At 36.6% G+C, this 17,150-nt stretch overlaps 1 protein-coding gene across 3 annotated transcripts in view; it reads left to right on the top strand.

The window, feature by feature from the left end:
• edil3a (EGF-like repeats and discoidin I-like domains 3a) overlaps positions 1–3,482 on the top strand; it is a 102,243-nt gene extending 98,761 nt beyond the window's left edge. For all 3 annotated transcript variants that reach the window (XM_068703835.1, XM_068703834.1, XM_068703837.1), the window contains exon 10: positions 394–3,482. In XM_068703835.1, the coding sequence (XP_068559936.1) occupies positions 394–543 (150 nt within the window). In that variant the 3' untranslated portion in view covers positions 544–3,482. The remainder of the gene's footprint in view (positions 1–393) is intronic.
• The last annotated feature ends 13,668 nt before the right edge of the window (positions 3,483–17,150 follow it).

Genomic DNA, 17,150 nt, shown 5'->3' with positions numbered 1-17,150 from the left:
AACCACGAACAGGACTGAATTCAGAAAATGTGCTGTCATTGGCAGTGTTTGGATTGAAGCTCTGTTTGGCTCAACTTCATTCAGTACCTGTTCATGCATGAGACCTTGAAGGCAACAGTCTGGAAAAATCGGGCAAGAAATGTTCTGCTCCTGCCTCTCAGTAAAAGTGCATTAGTTTTGGTTTCTGTGGTAATTCACTGAAGATATTTTTCCACAACATGTTGACTTCTAAAGTATTCGATTACCATGTTTATAGTTTTAAAAGCCTTCAAATATTGTATCACCATAGAAATGTAGTTTTCACAATGTATTTCTTGGTGTCAAACACACCAAAACGTGTCTATTGTTTCTGGTTTCACAATTAATAATTCCTCCATGCTGCTGTCTTTAAAGGTATTCCAAGGGAACTTTGACAACGACACACACCGAAAGAATGTGATAGACCCACCCATCTACGCTCGACTCATCCGGATCCTTCCCTGGTCATGGTACGGCAGGATCACTCTGCGTGCAGAAGTACTCGGATGCACAGAGGAAGAGTGAAGTCCTTTCTTCCATCTTTATTGCCATTCCCCCTTGTCCCTTGGCATACTGGAGTATCCCGGTATTTCAAAAATAAACTGTGCAACCTGTAAAAAGAAATCAATTTCCAATGGATTTTTCAAGAATACGTGTTTGGTTGTGGTGGGTTGCTGTTTGTTCTTTTTGTACAATGATTTAAAACCTGCCCTTGATCACTTTCGTCTTTTAGTTTCCTCTTTAAAGCGTGATCTTTCTGTCTTTTTATTCTTCTCAAGATTTACCATCCTGTTTGGAATTAACTTCTGTAATATATGTGGGAGGGGTGGGCTGGAGTCGGAAAGGGGTTCTCCCTGTGGTTTTAACTTGTTGCCATGGAAGCTATTGTACAGTGTCACTTTTTAACAAAGATGTGAAATCTGTCTGCCGTGCTTCATTGGACATAATTAACCAACTTCATACCATAACTAAACTGTCTAAAATACCATGTAGAGATCACACGTTATTATCACTCTGTCAAATATATTTTTACTTTGATTACGACACTTCCTCAAGCCATGCTTTTACCCTACACTGGCATTACTACATCAATCAAAACACTATTAATGCTCTTGTATTATATGTAAAAGACTAAGAAATTGCATGGTGCGTGAATTATAAATGTATATTATGACAAATCATTTAAAACCTCCAACCCTGAGAGCAATGGCTTTGATTTAGGGACCTATTTTTACGTGCATTTTTAAATAGTTCTGAAACATTACAACACACTGCAAAAGTTTACTGAAGATAACTGATATGTGAGACAATAAACAGGCACTGCAGTTAAACTTACTGCAGCCCTGACGCTGAGGCTTGAAGGCTGTCTCTAGCTGAATTGTCTTAAAGCTCTCATAAGGAGTTCCACTTTTTATTTGTATTTGATTATCACTACACTTTTTTGAAGATATTTGGAATTATTGTTTGTGCTTGTTCTTTTTTGTATTTATTTAGATTTATTTGTCTCAACTGTCAGATGCATACATTCTGTGTTTATTGTCTTTGTGTTGTCTTGAAGATCTAAGTTGTATAAATTACAAAGCTCAGGATAGATACCATTCATAATAATAACCCACAAATGTATCATTTTTGGCCACATATTTAAAAACAAATCTGTATCATTATAGAAAGAAAATGTCAAATGAGTGAAAGCAGCTATATCATGTCCATATATGCATAATCCAAATATTGAAAGCAGTCTCATATTTTCTTTAATACCTTTGATATGATAAATGATAACTAATGTCTTTTTCAACAGAGTGCAAATGTCCAAGATTAATAATATATTAATATATTTCATTATCTCAAAACCTACAATGATAACAACACTGAACTCTAAACTAACATGGACGGACTGTTTATTTCAGGAGATCTAATCTTTATTATCATGCTGGATGAGAAATTATATATTAATGAAGTGTTAAAGAGCTTGTGGGTATTTTCACATAACATGACAGCAGCTATCTGCATGAACAAATATTTTGAGCTCCTGGAAACCATTTGGACACGTTCAAGTTAAAGGGGATAAAGAAGCCGGTATGCCAATCGCGTCAACATATTCTATTTATGCAGTTCTCACTGTATGGATCCTGCTGTCAGCTGCATCCTGCAGTCAATGCACTGTGATGCTTGGCTAGTTAACTAAATAGAAGTAAACAAGTACCTGAGGTATTGCAGCAATGTTGAACCTTACAGCCCCATTTTACACGGCTTAAAAATAGTCCTGGATGGTTTCCCACTCTTAACTAGTATTCCCAAAACTCTTGAGTGCTAGAATAAGAGCTTAAAAGGAGCTACTGTTATGCTCTGTGTTTCACTTAGGACTTACCAGCTTTCAGTCACTTAACTGTCCATTCATTTTATATCGTAGTAATATGATGCATTTTCTTTCTGAGATTGCAGCCCAGCCTGAAAGAGAAAGCAAAGAAAACCTTGTTAAATTTAATGCACCAACCTCTCCAAATAATTCTGGTTGCCTGACTTGACTGGAAATACAAAAAGTTCTACTGTTATTTTCATCACTTTATATTCAATGAGTGAAAATGCATTTGAATTAATAATTGTTTGACTTAATGCTAAAAGCACAGCAAGAAAAATATTCAAATTCTGTGGTGCTTACTTTACATTGTTGTGTTTCAGGGCATACCATCATCACGGATGTTGTTGTAGTTGACAAGTAACCATGAAAACAAAACAAACATATTTCGATTGTTACATGGATATTTGGAAATTTGTATAGCCTATTGTATTCTGTGTTTGACAAATTACAAAAGGCTATCTTGGAAAAGTTGTGCTATGTTGCCAAACTCTGTACTTCAATGTAAGTTACACTGAAAGACTTTGCTGTAGATTACCAATATATGAAAACTGTTATTGGTGTGAATCAGTGACTGTCATTCCTTAGGTTCATGGACACAGGATAAGCATAAACAGATTATTTGTGCACTTTTCAATTCTTTATTGCCAAATAACTATATTTTGGCCAGCATCTGCCCTGATTGATCTTTGCAGTCAGCTTCCTGTCAGCAGGCCTGCTACAAAGCTTTGAGGAAGTTTGCATGATGTATGAGTTTGAACAGTACAGTATAACAAAGATGTCCACAGGCACATTATGGTCTTGAATATCATAAAGATCTAATAGGCTTTACTTTGTACCTTTGATTGTATTGTGCATTGTAAAACTTCATCTCACTCTTCAAAAGGGGAGCCAGGTGTAAACTCATCCTGTCTTTGTATTTCTGTGTCTGCTGCTCACGTATTGTTTCTTTTGTCAGTCTGAGTGTCAATCACTATCTAGAAAATGTACTTATCATAATGCTGGTTAGGTTCAAGCCTGCAGAGAGTGAGAAACTGTGTACAGTCAAAAAAGATGTTGCTTCAAACAAAAGCTCTTTCAGTTTGACAAATAAAAAACATATCTGTGAAAATAACGGGGTTGCTTTGTTTTCTTTAAATGTCTCATCACTTATTGTTTTTTTAAGTCTTTGTTTGTTTAGTGTTGTGGTTCTTTTGCATTTGACTGCCTATTTCTGCCGTTAAAAAAATACAGTTGAATTAATTCTATGCTTATCATACATGTGTCTTATTATAATGCTATGCACCCCAACAACTCGGACAATGGCAGATTGTGGCTGTACACATTGTGGCTTTAGTCCTAGAATAAAGGACAAAATGGCAAAAAAGTTATAAGACTAGTTTCTCTGCTACATCCCAAATAAATTACTAAGAGTTAACTCTCATAGAAAAAAAACTGAGCTCAGATGTATTCTGGCTTCAGCAGGCTTATTAGCTGAAGGTGAGTCATTATGGATTGACAACACGCTCATGTTTGTTTGCTCAATATGTAGCTTGAGCTGGCAGTCAATTATCTTACTTTAGTTTAACATAAAGACTGGCTCTGTCCAAAAGTAACAAAATCCACCTACCATCACCTCTAAAGATCATTAATTAACATGTAGCATAGGCCTATTATCTCGTTTGTTTAATACATGCAAAATCCAAAGTGTCAAAACGACTTCTCAATTTCAAGGGGGATTATGTGCTGGACTATTTCTTGGCTTGGACCAGTTACTTCCTGGAGTATCCACTGGTTGCCAAGCTGTAACTGCTGGTGGTAGCTTATATTGTACCGGTATATAAATGTCTGTGGTGCATGTAAGTTAGTTAACATTATATGTTGCAGATTTTTTTTTTGTGTCATTCAATGTTTAACACTACAGCATTGCACGGGAAAGCAGCAAAGTGTGTGGTCTCTGCGTGCATTGCTCCTGGTAAGCAGAGCACGGTACGTAATTGAGTTTCTTTACCACTTATGTGGAAACAACTAAGGTCGTAAAATGTTTACAGTCAGTGTTATTGAAAATGATGGCGTTCTATTTCATTTGTACAAGATGTAGACCATATATATATATATATATATATATATATATATACTTATTTTTGCACATATGTGTTGTTATTTTTAATTGCATAGGCCTAATATGTACTCATTTTAAATGCAGTTTATAGGTGTGTAAATGCAAATGATAAACTGTAAAAAAAAAAAAAAAAAAAAGAGAATTTGCTTAAGAATTTTAAAAGTCTTCATGAGCAGCTTTTTGTGTTTATTTTTAGTTTTCACAGCATTAGAAATGGTGCTGATCATGCGGCTCATTATGATGCCAGAATAATTTTCTGATTACAACTTTAGAGACACTCTGCTGTGATGCGCTACATCTTCCCTTATTGGTAACTTACTGTTATCAAGTGTAATCAGGACTTTTTAAGTGTCAGTATATGTGGTAATGCAACAAGAATCAGATCACAAGTTGATGAAAATTGAGTTCTAATTACAATTCAAGTTTCCAAATATGAATATTGTGGTTTGACCCCTTGGATTGTGGGCTAATTGCAATCTGAAGAAGTATTGCCCAGCATGTGCCCATCACAGCTCTATAGTAACAGGTTGCAATAGAAAAACATTACATATTCAAGCCATTACTGACTCGGCTAACCAGTACTCTCCTACAAATGTGTTTACATAGTTAGAAATATGTTCACTAGTATGAACATACTGTAACTTTGGATTATAATAACTCAGACTGTTCTTGTAAAACAGTCTATTGGCATTGCACTGCTTGGCCCTCTACTCCATCAAGCTTGGCTCAGTGTCAACATGATTCTACCATATTAAGCTGCTTCCATTGATTTTCTTTGTCCTGCCATTGCCAGTTTATGTTTCTCAAATGAGTTCTCACACTTGTGGCAGGGGATCCCACTGTGAGTCGCAGGTCTGAAATGTCCAGTAATGATTCTGTTGTCAAAGTGCCAATGCAGGGGGAAGGTAATTGCCTCTTAACTCAGGTGAGTGAAACTACTTGGCAATTAAAAGCTGATTAGAAAACAATCAGTTTAGTCTGGTTGTCCTTTTTATTAAAGCTTATTCAGTGGAGGTTTTACATTCAAAGTGACCCCTTTTTGGTGGATTGTATCCTCTTTAAATGGATGTTTCCTGCGTGGAATTTTTACCTGCATCAAATCAATACAGAACACAAGACGTTTACTCACAGATTTTCTGTCTAGCAAAGGACTCCAACACTGTGAACGCAAGGGATCTACTCATATTTTGTCTTCTATACTTTTAAGAACTTTTTATCTATAGTTTGCAGCAACATTTCACTAGCAACTGAGTGATTAATCAGTACAGCTAGGCAGAACTGATAAGAAATATTGTGCTCAAAGCTGTAACATTAAAATGATTAGTATTGTCAATGTGTAATGCAGAACAAATGAAAGACAGGCAGTAAAAACATAGAGCACAGAATTTTCACACTACAATATTACTAATATTTGTAATATTGCGAATATATTTTGCTGTGTCTTGCTGCACACATGCTAAGCCCAGCTCCTTTAGTGACTAAGACATTTCTTTGTGATCTGTTTTATATCTTTGTTGCTATACGATTCACATAATTTCTGTTAATTTACATCTAACTTCTTGTTCTTTTACTTCCAACTTGTTTACTCCTACCGTCTATCTATCTACAATAATCTCTGGTTTCTTCATCTTGCTTCAATAACGTTTTCATGCAGGAAGGTCTCAGTTTAATGGAGCAGCCACACATTGTTTGCCAATGTTAATTAATTTCAACATCTGTGTAGCTGCTTGGACTCGTATTTGTTTCTTGACCTTTTTTTCCATTTTCCAATTTCACATTTTTTTAATCTTTTCTCAGGCAAGCAGCGTGATTCTGTTACTGCATTCAAAAGGCAAGTCATATTCATTCAGACCCACTGATTAAATTTATCTCTGCAAACTGATGAAATGAGCCGACAGATTTAAGCATCACCGACTTTGTAAACCTGAAGTGAAAGTATATGCTAAGACGCGTTCTTTTAAAAAACGTCTTCTGTGAAGAGAAGAATTTACTCACTAAGAAAACAATTATTATGGTTTGATGGTGTTTGAAATTTGGTGCTGGTATACGTGAGAGATATTGTTCTTTGTTTTAAATCTAAATCCTACTTTAGATATGAGGATTACATTTGTCATTTGTTGTATTGTAACACACACACACACACTTTACATTAAAGTTACAGGATGAGCAAATTCAGTGTGCAAACAATGACACAAAGATAATGAGATAATGGCACTGACCAGAGAGATCAGTGGAGTTAACTTTAGGCAGTGTTAATAGTGTCGTGGTACTTCACTTAAAAGGAGTACTTCACTAACACCAAACTCCAGTAACATATTGCACAGTGGCATCATAGAACTTAATAATATCAAATATGTACAAGTCTTGCAAGGATCTATTTCAAACACTTTCTTTTCCCTCTGAATTGTTTCAGGTTTCAGGTGTGATGTTGCATAGCCAGAGAGATATTAGGAGTACCACATAATGATTCAGAACGGTTATTTTTAAATGAAGAGAGCAGGGAATTTAATGTTCGCAGAGAGTGCAACGTAATCTGGAGTCTTCCTGATTACCTGTCTATAGTTTGTGCAAAAAGTTATTTGTAGAAATGTGTAGAAATTAGAGTTCTTGTTCCCATCAGGAGCGTGTCCACCCCTATGCTGTGAAGGGTTACATTATCAAGTGAGCAGAAATGACATGGCTTGGATCACATTAAATATGCTCCGGTTCTTCCCATGAGTGGATTGGCAAAGGAGACCGAAGAAAAGCGTAAGTAGAACAGGAGCTTCCTCCTACAATACAGAAACAGCTAAGATGTAGAAATAGTTTTGAAAAGATTCTCAATTTTTGTTATTTTTTTTTTATTTATACACTGTTATTTGGTTGTTTAGTTAAAAAAACTTTTTGATAAAACGTTCTCCTGTGGAAAGCTGTGGACAGTAAGTCAAATTTACATTGATGTCAAACTCAGCTGACTCAGCTGAACCAGTGTTTTAAGAGATTATTTTCTCAAGAGGTTACATGATAGGAAAATTTAAAAAAAAATAGTTTTTCCAGTAAGGACAGTCTCTTGTGTAGAGTTGTAAAAAATAAATCTTATTTGTTTGATTTAGATCATCTTTTCTGCCAGTCAAAATGAGCACTCTTCTTATTGCTGGTAATGATCTCTGCTCTGTGGGACAAATCTACCAACATTGTTTATTCAATGATATTACATGATTTTGACTTTTTACCCCATTTGTAAAAGCTGGGATTACAAATTGAATCATGCCTCAGCCAGAGCGCTTTATATCTGGAACATTACAGCACCACCCAATGTTTGAGCTATATATAGTCTCAATTATCATATGGACTAAATTTGTCTGCGCGGCACTCTGTTTGTCACAATGAGTATTGAGGGCAAATGAGCTGCAAGTGCCCTGTGATATCCCTCTTGTTATCTTGTTTGTGCAGTCTTTGGGGAGTTTTTGGCAGAACTGGGCCATTCTTGTGTGCGCCGTTCACCTCTCTAATGAAACCGATGCAAATGTTATTTTAGGTTCAGTTATTGTACCTGCAGATTCAAGTGGGACAGAAATTAGCTCTAAAAAGCTTCTGAAACCATAAAACTCTAGTCATTTATTATCGAAGACAGCTCGGATACCTTTTAACATATGTATTGCCCACCAGAAGTTTCCTGAAACAAATCTTGATGAGGTGATACAAAAAGAGAAGAGGGTTCATGAACAAAAGCCCAATTCAGTCAAAATAGATATCACAAGGACATTTTAGAGGCATCTTGGATAGAATCTATGCTCCAAGTTAGGTGGGTTTATGTTTTATTTTATATAACCTTTTCATGGAGGTGCATTTCTAGAGGCCAATTTAGACTTAATGCGGGGGGGGGGCATCCACTGGGCCATTAGTGACCCATGAACAAAAGATGAAACATCTAAGCAGGCCATATGGTACATAGAAGTGAAGACAGAATAAGAGTATAATAGAACTGTCCTCATATTGACATAGACAAACCTTTATCTTGTGTGTCTGTAACAAACACCCGCAGTGTGCAGATATAATTTGAATTCAAAGCTTTGTCATGATTTTAATCTATTTTATTATTTTGTCTTCTGTGTGTGGTTAAGAGTTGAGCGTGATGACTCTGGCAGCATAATGTGGAAGGTTAATAGGGAGACTTATTAGACGATTCAGTTCAGCATCCAAGTGATTGGCAAGGAAATTAAAGGAAAGCAGAGGTTGGAAGAGAATAAACGCCTGAAATGACCTATCAACTGTTTAAACTTGATCAAAACAGTTTCCTTAACAGTCATTGTCAATGATAAGAAAAAAGTAATTGCTTGCATTGCATTCACTTTACATCATTACGAAAAAACTGATTTTGACAGTTTTTGACCTTCTTTTCTTATTATTAGTATAAATGTATGCAAAATGTGTGTGTTTTTTTTGCTTTAACAAGACAGAATGAGGTAGACGAGACGTCTGGAGACAAGGTCCTTCTCCCTCAGTGGTGTGACTGTTCGATGGAGGTGACAAGAGCTTTGCAGCAGAGTTTATGAACGCAACATGAGCCAATATCCAACGAGCCTCCAGTCCATGTCAAAAAGAAACGTGAGATTTTAGAGCCTGTGAGTCACCCCTTTAACAAATTGCAGAAGCTGAGCAGAGATATGGTCAAAACTACTCAGTACTTGATTCTTAAAGCTTTGAGAACACAGTGGAAGCTTCAGACTCAGAGCAAATAGTCCTTGGAGACCTGAACAGTGTGCACGTCCTGATGTCAGCTATTCATGCTGTCTGCACTGTAAACTTACATGTCACCTTTTACAGTCAGTCCTCTTTGTTTTGGTCCTTCTCCAGACCAAAGAATATTTCAAGAGAAATAATTTGAAAATACGCTTTAACAACTTAAAAATGTTTTTCTCTTATATTACATTAATTTAACATAAATTGTACAATATGTTACTGAACATAAAGATAAATCATGTAATTATTAATGGTTAGCGTATTCTTTCACAAAACATTCATTTTTAAAAAATACATTTACCCTGCTTAAACAACTAAATGTGTCTTCTTCTTCATGTTCCACTGGATCTGCTTTTCCAAAAGTCAATTAAATCAGAAGGAATATTGAGGGGATTGTATTGATAAAAGTTTTGATGTGAAGTCTTAAAAATTGGATTAATTATTTTCTTGCACCTCCCTGTCTTTCTGTCGCTCTCAGGAGAAAAGTACATTCAAGGCCACACACACTGAGCCACTGGTTTGCCATCACTTACTTTTGAATGGTGTTTTGGACTTTTAAATAAATGTAAGTATTTTTGGAATAAATTATGGCAGCTCTTATCTTTTGTTGATCCTGTAGGCTTGTGAAACCCAACACACATGTTAAAATTACTTTTTTCTCTGGTAGTTCAAATATGCATGGATTGTGAACCCTCTGTGGACCCAATTAGAATCAAATAATACGAATTAAATCCCTCAAGGTAGTAACAGCGTGGTTTGGATATCCATATCTGCAGTGATATTGGGTGCTGTGTAGCCTAAAGCATTTTCACTGCATATATTCTGTAACAATACTCTGACCGTGCATCATTTAGATTTGCCCACTATTGTTTTTTTAATCATATTTTTGTCTCTGAAACTCAACAAAAGCAACAACATTAGACAAATTTTATATTCTGTCTTTCATAGGACAAATGCTGCTGCCTTTTTTATTTGGTCTGTTACAGGTTATTTTCTTAATTAATGACTCCTCTTTATGTTGGGGGTCTACACATTCCACACTTTTTTTTGCGTCCTATTAATAACAATTGTTCTAATTCTTATAATAAATTATTTTGTATTCGTATTGTTATCATTATTTGTTTTAATTATTTCTATTGTTATCATTCTTATAATTATCATTATTATTAATTTAAAATGCATAGCAGTGTCAATGGGATCATGCTCACTTCACAGATTTTAGCAGATTTTTGTTTTTGCACTGGAAGGAGAAATTATTACGTTGCTTCTCCATTTATGAAGAGAAACGTCTGAGAGTTTCTTGTGATTTCTATACCAAAGTGTGCACATATATATATATATATGTGTGTGTGTGCACGAGCATGTGTGCATGTGCTATCAAGTTCAATGCATATAGCCAGTGTATAAAGTGTTACAACCAAGCTGCTGGAGGTGAATGCACAGTCAAATTTAACTGAGGAAGCTCTTTCTTGTAAATGTGCCATGTCGAGCCTGTCCTCTAACATCAGAGCTGAAAGCATACCCTTTGGGCCTGTTTGAAGGGTGGTATTGTTATCTAGAGGGTAAACATGCTATCTCATTCATGATCAGAATCCCAAGGACATTTTACCTTGACAGAGATTGAATCCCTGGGTTGCTGTGATGGATGCAGTGGCTTCTATGCTGATAACACACAGATGTACAACGGCAGTGAATTTTCACAACCTGGCACTTTGGTGTCAGGAAGTTTTCTGTTTCATATTCGTATTTATGTTATTGAAATGTTGAGAATCTCCAAACTAATGGAAGTCTGTAATGGATAACTGATAAACAAAAAGCCACGTCTATGAAAAGGCAGGTTTTCAGAATGAAACTAAATACAGTGACGTTTAGCTGTAAAATTGACTTTTGACTAATTTCTGACTTATTGTAGTTTTTGAAAACAGTGCTGTCTGATCTGCCCTTGAAGTCAAATTGATGTTTGTTTTTTGTATTTGTATTGTTGTGGTTGCCTACATTTTATCTTTAAAAAAATTAAAGATCTTCTGCATTATGTGTATCATATTTGTCTCTGTTGCTGAATTTCCTCTTTCTTTTAAACAAATTTTGTCCAAAAAAATTGTCAAAACCTGTCATCAAATGCAAAAATAAGCCAACACTATCTGCATATTCATACAGTATGTTTTCCCAACTGCTTCATATAAAAAACACAGATATCCTCCCCGGGAGTCATATGAGTAAACAAACATTCAAATCCTCGCAGAAATATAAAATCCTACCATTTGCATAAGCTTTTTTTATTTACATTTTGAGATGGCAGAGATCATACCAAATTGACATGAAAGCCCAATGAGCCATTTGGGTGCAGCGTTTCACTTCAGAGAGCCTTTCAAATCAACCGCTCTCTCATCTCTGCCAATGAATGCTGCATGTCATTAAAACTTAATGCCAAAACACAGGAAGCGACTCAGTAGTTTTATCAAGAGTGAAAAACTGTGACTTGAAATCCACATCAGGAAGGAGAAAAAGACATGAAGAGGAAATGAAAAGGAATAACCACTGAGCTCATCTCTGCAGTTATACATGTTTCATTGCATGAAATATATTCAGGGCTGAAATTGAGTTCAGTGAAAATAAATGGAGCTAAAATATGCATGCAGGACACATTATCCTCATCCTGCGAAAGAACGTACAGCTTATTGCTGGTTATTAGTTGTAAACAGCAGGTAGCTTGTACTCACAAGAGTAGCAAATATAATTCTGATAACATCAGAAAAGCATGTTTTCATTTTAAACATTGTCAGAAGACCACATGCCAAAGTGAAAGCACCATCTTTTAATCTTCCGTAGAATTATCATTTGTGAGTATGCTGTGGGGTTTCAATACGAATCAAATCCTTTTTTCTATTCAAGTCTTCAGTCTATGATATGCTTTGCTAAATCTCCGTGTAAACTTTTCATGCAATCAAAATTTGGTCTAAAGAAGAGTTTTTTTGGCTGGTCCAATAGTTCATTGGATTTCTTCTGTTGTTTAAAAGAACCTTGGAGTCAGAGATGGACAAAGCAGACCTGAATAAAGAGCAATCAGGTCTGACCTGAGCCAAACCCTAAGAAACCCTTAAAGCTTGAGAGACAGGAGAAGATCAAGAAGGAGAATATGGGGCAGGATGTGACTGGGAAGAGGAAATAGCTTTGATGCCTGCAATCTCAATCTGGTCAATCAGCAATCAGAGCACACTGAAACACTAATGAGGGGTTTCAACACAGGAGTCAGCACCACTGCTGCTGATGCAGATGTGATATGACAGTTAATTCAACTACGAGTGGAACATTCGCTCGGCCTGTGTAGTGCAGCAACGGAGCCAGCTGCAGAGTCTCTCTGATTTCCAAGGGTTATTTGAGAGAAAGAAAAGTATTGCATTCCTGCAGGTATGATATCAGAATCAGAGGAACGTAGCAGCCAAACGGCCCGGGAGAAGTGATAATAATATACATCACTGATGTCTCACACATTGTGATGTGAGAGACCCAGTTGTATAACATCCTCATTTTAGCTGCTAATGGTGATACTGCAGTATACATAGCTCATCAAACAGAACAGACTTTCTATTTCATGCATTTAGTCTTTCTTTGTTTAATAATTCTGAGTATAAAGGCAGTTTTTTAATACCAGTCTTTATATCCCACTGTGTCATCAGCATGCCAGATGAATACACCAGTAACTGGCCTGCTGGCTACAATAACATGCCCCAGTGTGTAATATGAGCACGGTTGCATCTGTTTGCATGTGTATTTCTGAGTGTTTGGGGGAAAGAGAGATCTCTTGAATAAGCACAAGGGAAGGAAAAACATCAACAGGAACAGCAGAGTACTTGTCTTGTGTTTTAATAAAGCAGCCTGTTGGGGCAGAACCAGCGAGTCTGCATTGTCTGAGCTTGAAAACGGTGTATGTTAGCAGCTTGAGCAGCGACTGCACTGTCTTGACAACCCAGCCTTATAAAACGGGCAGTTAAAACCCACTATTGCTCTCCAAACGGCAACATCTGTCCCGAGCAGCTGTCCTCGCTTGTGCTCTCGTGAGCTCAGGTCAGGCCACCTACGGCGACCTCTTTTGCGTAGCTTTGGGTTCAAACATCACCAGGACTACTGCTGCCAGTTGTTCAGGCACCAGAACAGGTGATGTGCCTTGGCTGCATCCAGTCATCGCTCAGCCTGTTTGATCTGCCTCATGAGCCCCATATGTAACACGGCGCATTCAGCCAGCTCCGCTCGGAGGTAGGCCTTGTTCAAGCGTGAGCAGCTAAACTCTCACAGGGGTCAAACAGATGGGAATGCCGGATACAGAAATTGGATTGGATTAAACTGATTTGTAAAACAAGATCAATTATCTAATAGTTTTTGTCTGGCTTAGAAGTCCAAAATTCTCTTTAGATTGCTGTACTCTTTTTGTGGTTGACCATGTCAAACTGGCTATGCAATAAATGCAGCTGTATCACGTAGTACAAAAATCACAGCCAATCTGATCTCTTTGTTGTTTTGTTTTCTACCCAGTGTTGGTTCTCTCTCTCTCTCTCTCTCTCTCTCTCTCTCTCTCTCTCTCTCTCTCTCTCTCTCTCTCTCTCTCTCTCTCTCTCTCTCATATGTTTTTAATAAAAAAAACTGACAAACATCAGCTGTTAGATTATGAGCAGACGTGAACTCCAGTCACCTGCATGACAGCCCATCCAACACCATTACCTTCACATCCGCTACCTTCTGCTTTGCTACATAAAAGACACACTACTTCCTGCACTGGCACTGAATGTTGGCACTAGATGTAAATCATGACCTGCGTGAATAAGGAATGGATTTCTGTGAGATAGTAGTAAACATTTGAGAGTGCAATACATGTTCTTCACATATGCCAATAGTCTTGACTGCTCCAAGCGAGAAACTAATTCCACCAACTCAATGCGACTGTGTAATTTCTAAATAGTTATAGTTTTTTATTTACCTTCAGTTCTGTGACTGTACAGATAAGGGAGAAGGACTCAAGCTCTCCTACTACTTGTAAAACAAATGTAAATACTGGTACAAGCTGAACTATTAAAGGGACTAATGAAGAACACGTTCAAATCCCCAAATTCAAATGTTGCACATAACTTGGTGTCTGTCACTTATGTTGATTTGCATTGTTTGCCTGTATCAAAAATTAATCTCAGAGGTTTGTCATTTAGTTTATTTCATTCATTTACTTGTCTTTTGTCTCTCATCCACTTTCAGCTAGCGCTTACGGTTCATAAACTATATTGTTGTTTTGTATTCTTCTTTGTATTAGTAATTATGGGCTCTATTCCTACAAGGCTACATTCAGAAATCACAGGTATTTTCATTTCACATGAGGCAGAAAGAATAAATCATCTGGAGTTTAAATTAATAAACCAGCTGATGTGGACCGTACAGTTAATTGTTCTATTGGGATGTTGCTAAATCTATATTATTGTAAATTTTATGTTTCAAATAATGCAGAGAAAACCGAACATATCAGGCTGCACCTCCATTTATGCAGTGGAAATTAAAAACGTTAGCATGCTGGCCTGGCCCACTTAATATGCATCTGATAAGAGATATGTATGTGTATTACTACATGTTTATATAAGCAAGCGCAGCTCAATACCCGTTTTCATGTGTGTTCATGTGTCAGTGGAGTGAGCTGAAAAGGTTATGAATCATCAAAGCTAGTGATCATGAAACCTAATTTACTTTTTTTAATGAGATATTTGCACATGGCGAATATTTCTGCAAACCAATCCCAGTATTACACAGATGAAATGTAATTGGCTAATTGTCAAAATGCTGTGCAGTCTGTTGGGGCCATACATATCATATTATTGAGATAGCTGATGTGAGAGCGGTTGCAGCATGTGGTGTTGTCCGGAAACACACTAACTCAATCTTCCTCGCAGGCCTGTATTAAGAGCTGTCTGTGAGTTCTGATAAGAGACAGCAAATTAATGACATTTTAATTACCGAGTCATTTGGATTCTCTGCCTTTGTTTTATAACAAGGACAGTGAAATAACCCTTAGGTTGTATACAGTGGGCCACCCTATCTTTGCAGCCCCTCTGTCCTATAAAAGACAACAACGTGGCGTGCAATGTTAACATATGTTAATATCAATCAAAATGAAGGCTGTTAAAACGGAAAACAAGTGTGACAAAAGGATTCTTATTTGTTATCCAATCAGTATATTTTCTTTATGTGACAACCTCATTGTCAGCTCTCTGCAATCCATCAATATCTCATTATCCTTGTGTTTTGATCTCTGCATCTCTATCATCAAAGTCTTTCACTTGGTTTCACACCTCATGTTACTTTCACACAATCACACTTTCTTTTTACCCATTGCAAAATCTGTCATTTCATCCTACAGTTCAAACACTCTTCATTAGTTTAGTATCACAGTCACTCATCACAAATATGTGCAGCAGTATATTCATTTAAACATCTGCGGGGAAGTGTTCTCTTTTCCAGGATGCGTGTGAATGGGATGATTTCTGACATACACTGTTATCTCTACGTGAAAGCATGATGTTCAAAATGATCTTATGAGACCCAGAGTTTTCTTAAGATAGCCATAGTGTCTGTACCTATACAACTTAACAAAATATTTTGAATGTCCTTCTCAGTTCCAACCTCTCCTCTGCCATGTGGAATAACTGTGCCAGCACGAAATGGACTCTTTGGCTGGTGCATGAGATGTTAAGTGGATCATTGTATTTTTGCATCCTCTCCTCGTAGTTTTTTACCACTAACACTGAGCCAAGTCTCTTTTGTTACTTAAAAAAATCCAAATTGGCTTATTTACAATATTGTAGTATTGTATAGTGAGAGTATGCTAGACTAATATTTTGTGGAGTCCTTGTCGAGCGTATTGCTGATTAATTATTCTAATAAAATTATTTTTTCAAGTTCATATTTACAAAGAATATTTTTTGTCTAATGTCTGTTTTTTTTGCATGTATTTATTGTAAATGCAACAGATAAATAAAAAATAATAATCTAATAACGGTTGTGCATGTCAAACTCAAAGTTCTCTGACCTTTAACAAGTCTACGGCCCTGCTAGTTGTATTGTAAGGCTGTGCTTAAGAGCAGCTGTGTTTTGAACTGTACTAACATCAGCATGGTAGCATGCTCTCAATGACAATGCTAACATCTTGATGTTTTACAGGTAGTTCACCATCTTAGTTTAGCGTGTTAGCATTAGCCAAGTTGTACTAAATACAAAGTACAGAGAATGCCATTTGTTTAGCTAGTATTTGGTCTTACAACAAAACCATATTTTGACCAGGCAGTGGCTTATATTAAAAAGTCAGAGGATCAACAAAATTATTACAATTCACCCAGAGGAGGGCATGCATGTGTCTATCAAATTCCATGGCAACCTATCCAATAAAAAGGTTTTGAATAAATGTAAGTTAAAATACTAAAGAAATCAAAAATGTCAACCTCATGGTGGGAGAACTCAACACCAAAGTGAGAAAACCTCAACCTTTGGGAACAACCAATCTCTGTACAAAATGAATCAAGTAGGTCGTTATATCATTATATTTTTCACATCAAGTATATGTGAAAATTATAACCTGCTGGTGTCCTACAGGGAAATACAGGTGATCACCAAAATTAATTTGTTTCATCATCTGGGCATCATGGATATGTAAAAGAAATTTCATGGCAATCTAGCTTGGATAAAATAGTTATGCCTTCTGATCAATAAATGTGGTTTCAGTATTGAACAATGGTTGACTTTTTGAGTTAAAATGGAGTAAACCTTTTATGATGGCAGGAAATTGCTATTTGTAGTATTTTTCTGTAATCCCTTGTTGTGATGTTTACATTGTAAATATATAATAGGCATCTGATATGGAAAAAGCATCACCTCTTTTCCCCGTATTATCAGAACTGCTTTCCTCTAAATGCGTCCAGCTCATCT

This window comes from Cebidichthys violaceus, unplaced genomic scaffold, assembly GCF_023349555.1.
Source record: "Cebidichthys violaceus isolate CVI_PGR_0920_01 unplaced genomic scaffold, fCebVio1.0.p SCAF_9, whole genome shotgun sequence".
Classification (NCBI taxonomy): Eukaryota; Metazoa; Chordata; class Actinopteri; order Perciformes; family Stichaeidae; genus Cebidichthys; species Cebidichthys violaceus.
The sequence above is the reverse complement of the archived record's forward strand: the minus strand, read 5'-3'. Positions and strand labels throughout refer to the sequence as shown.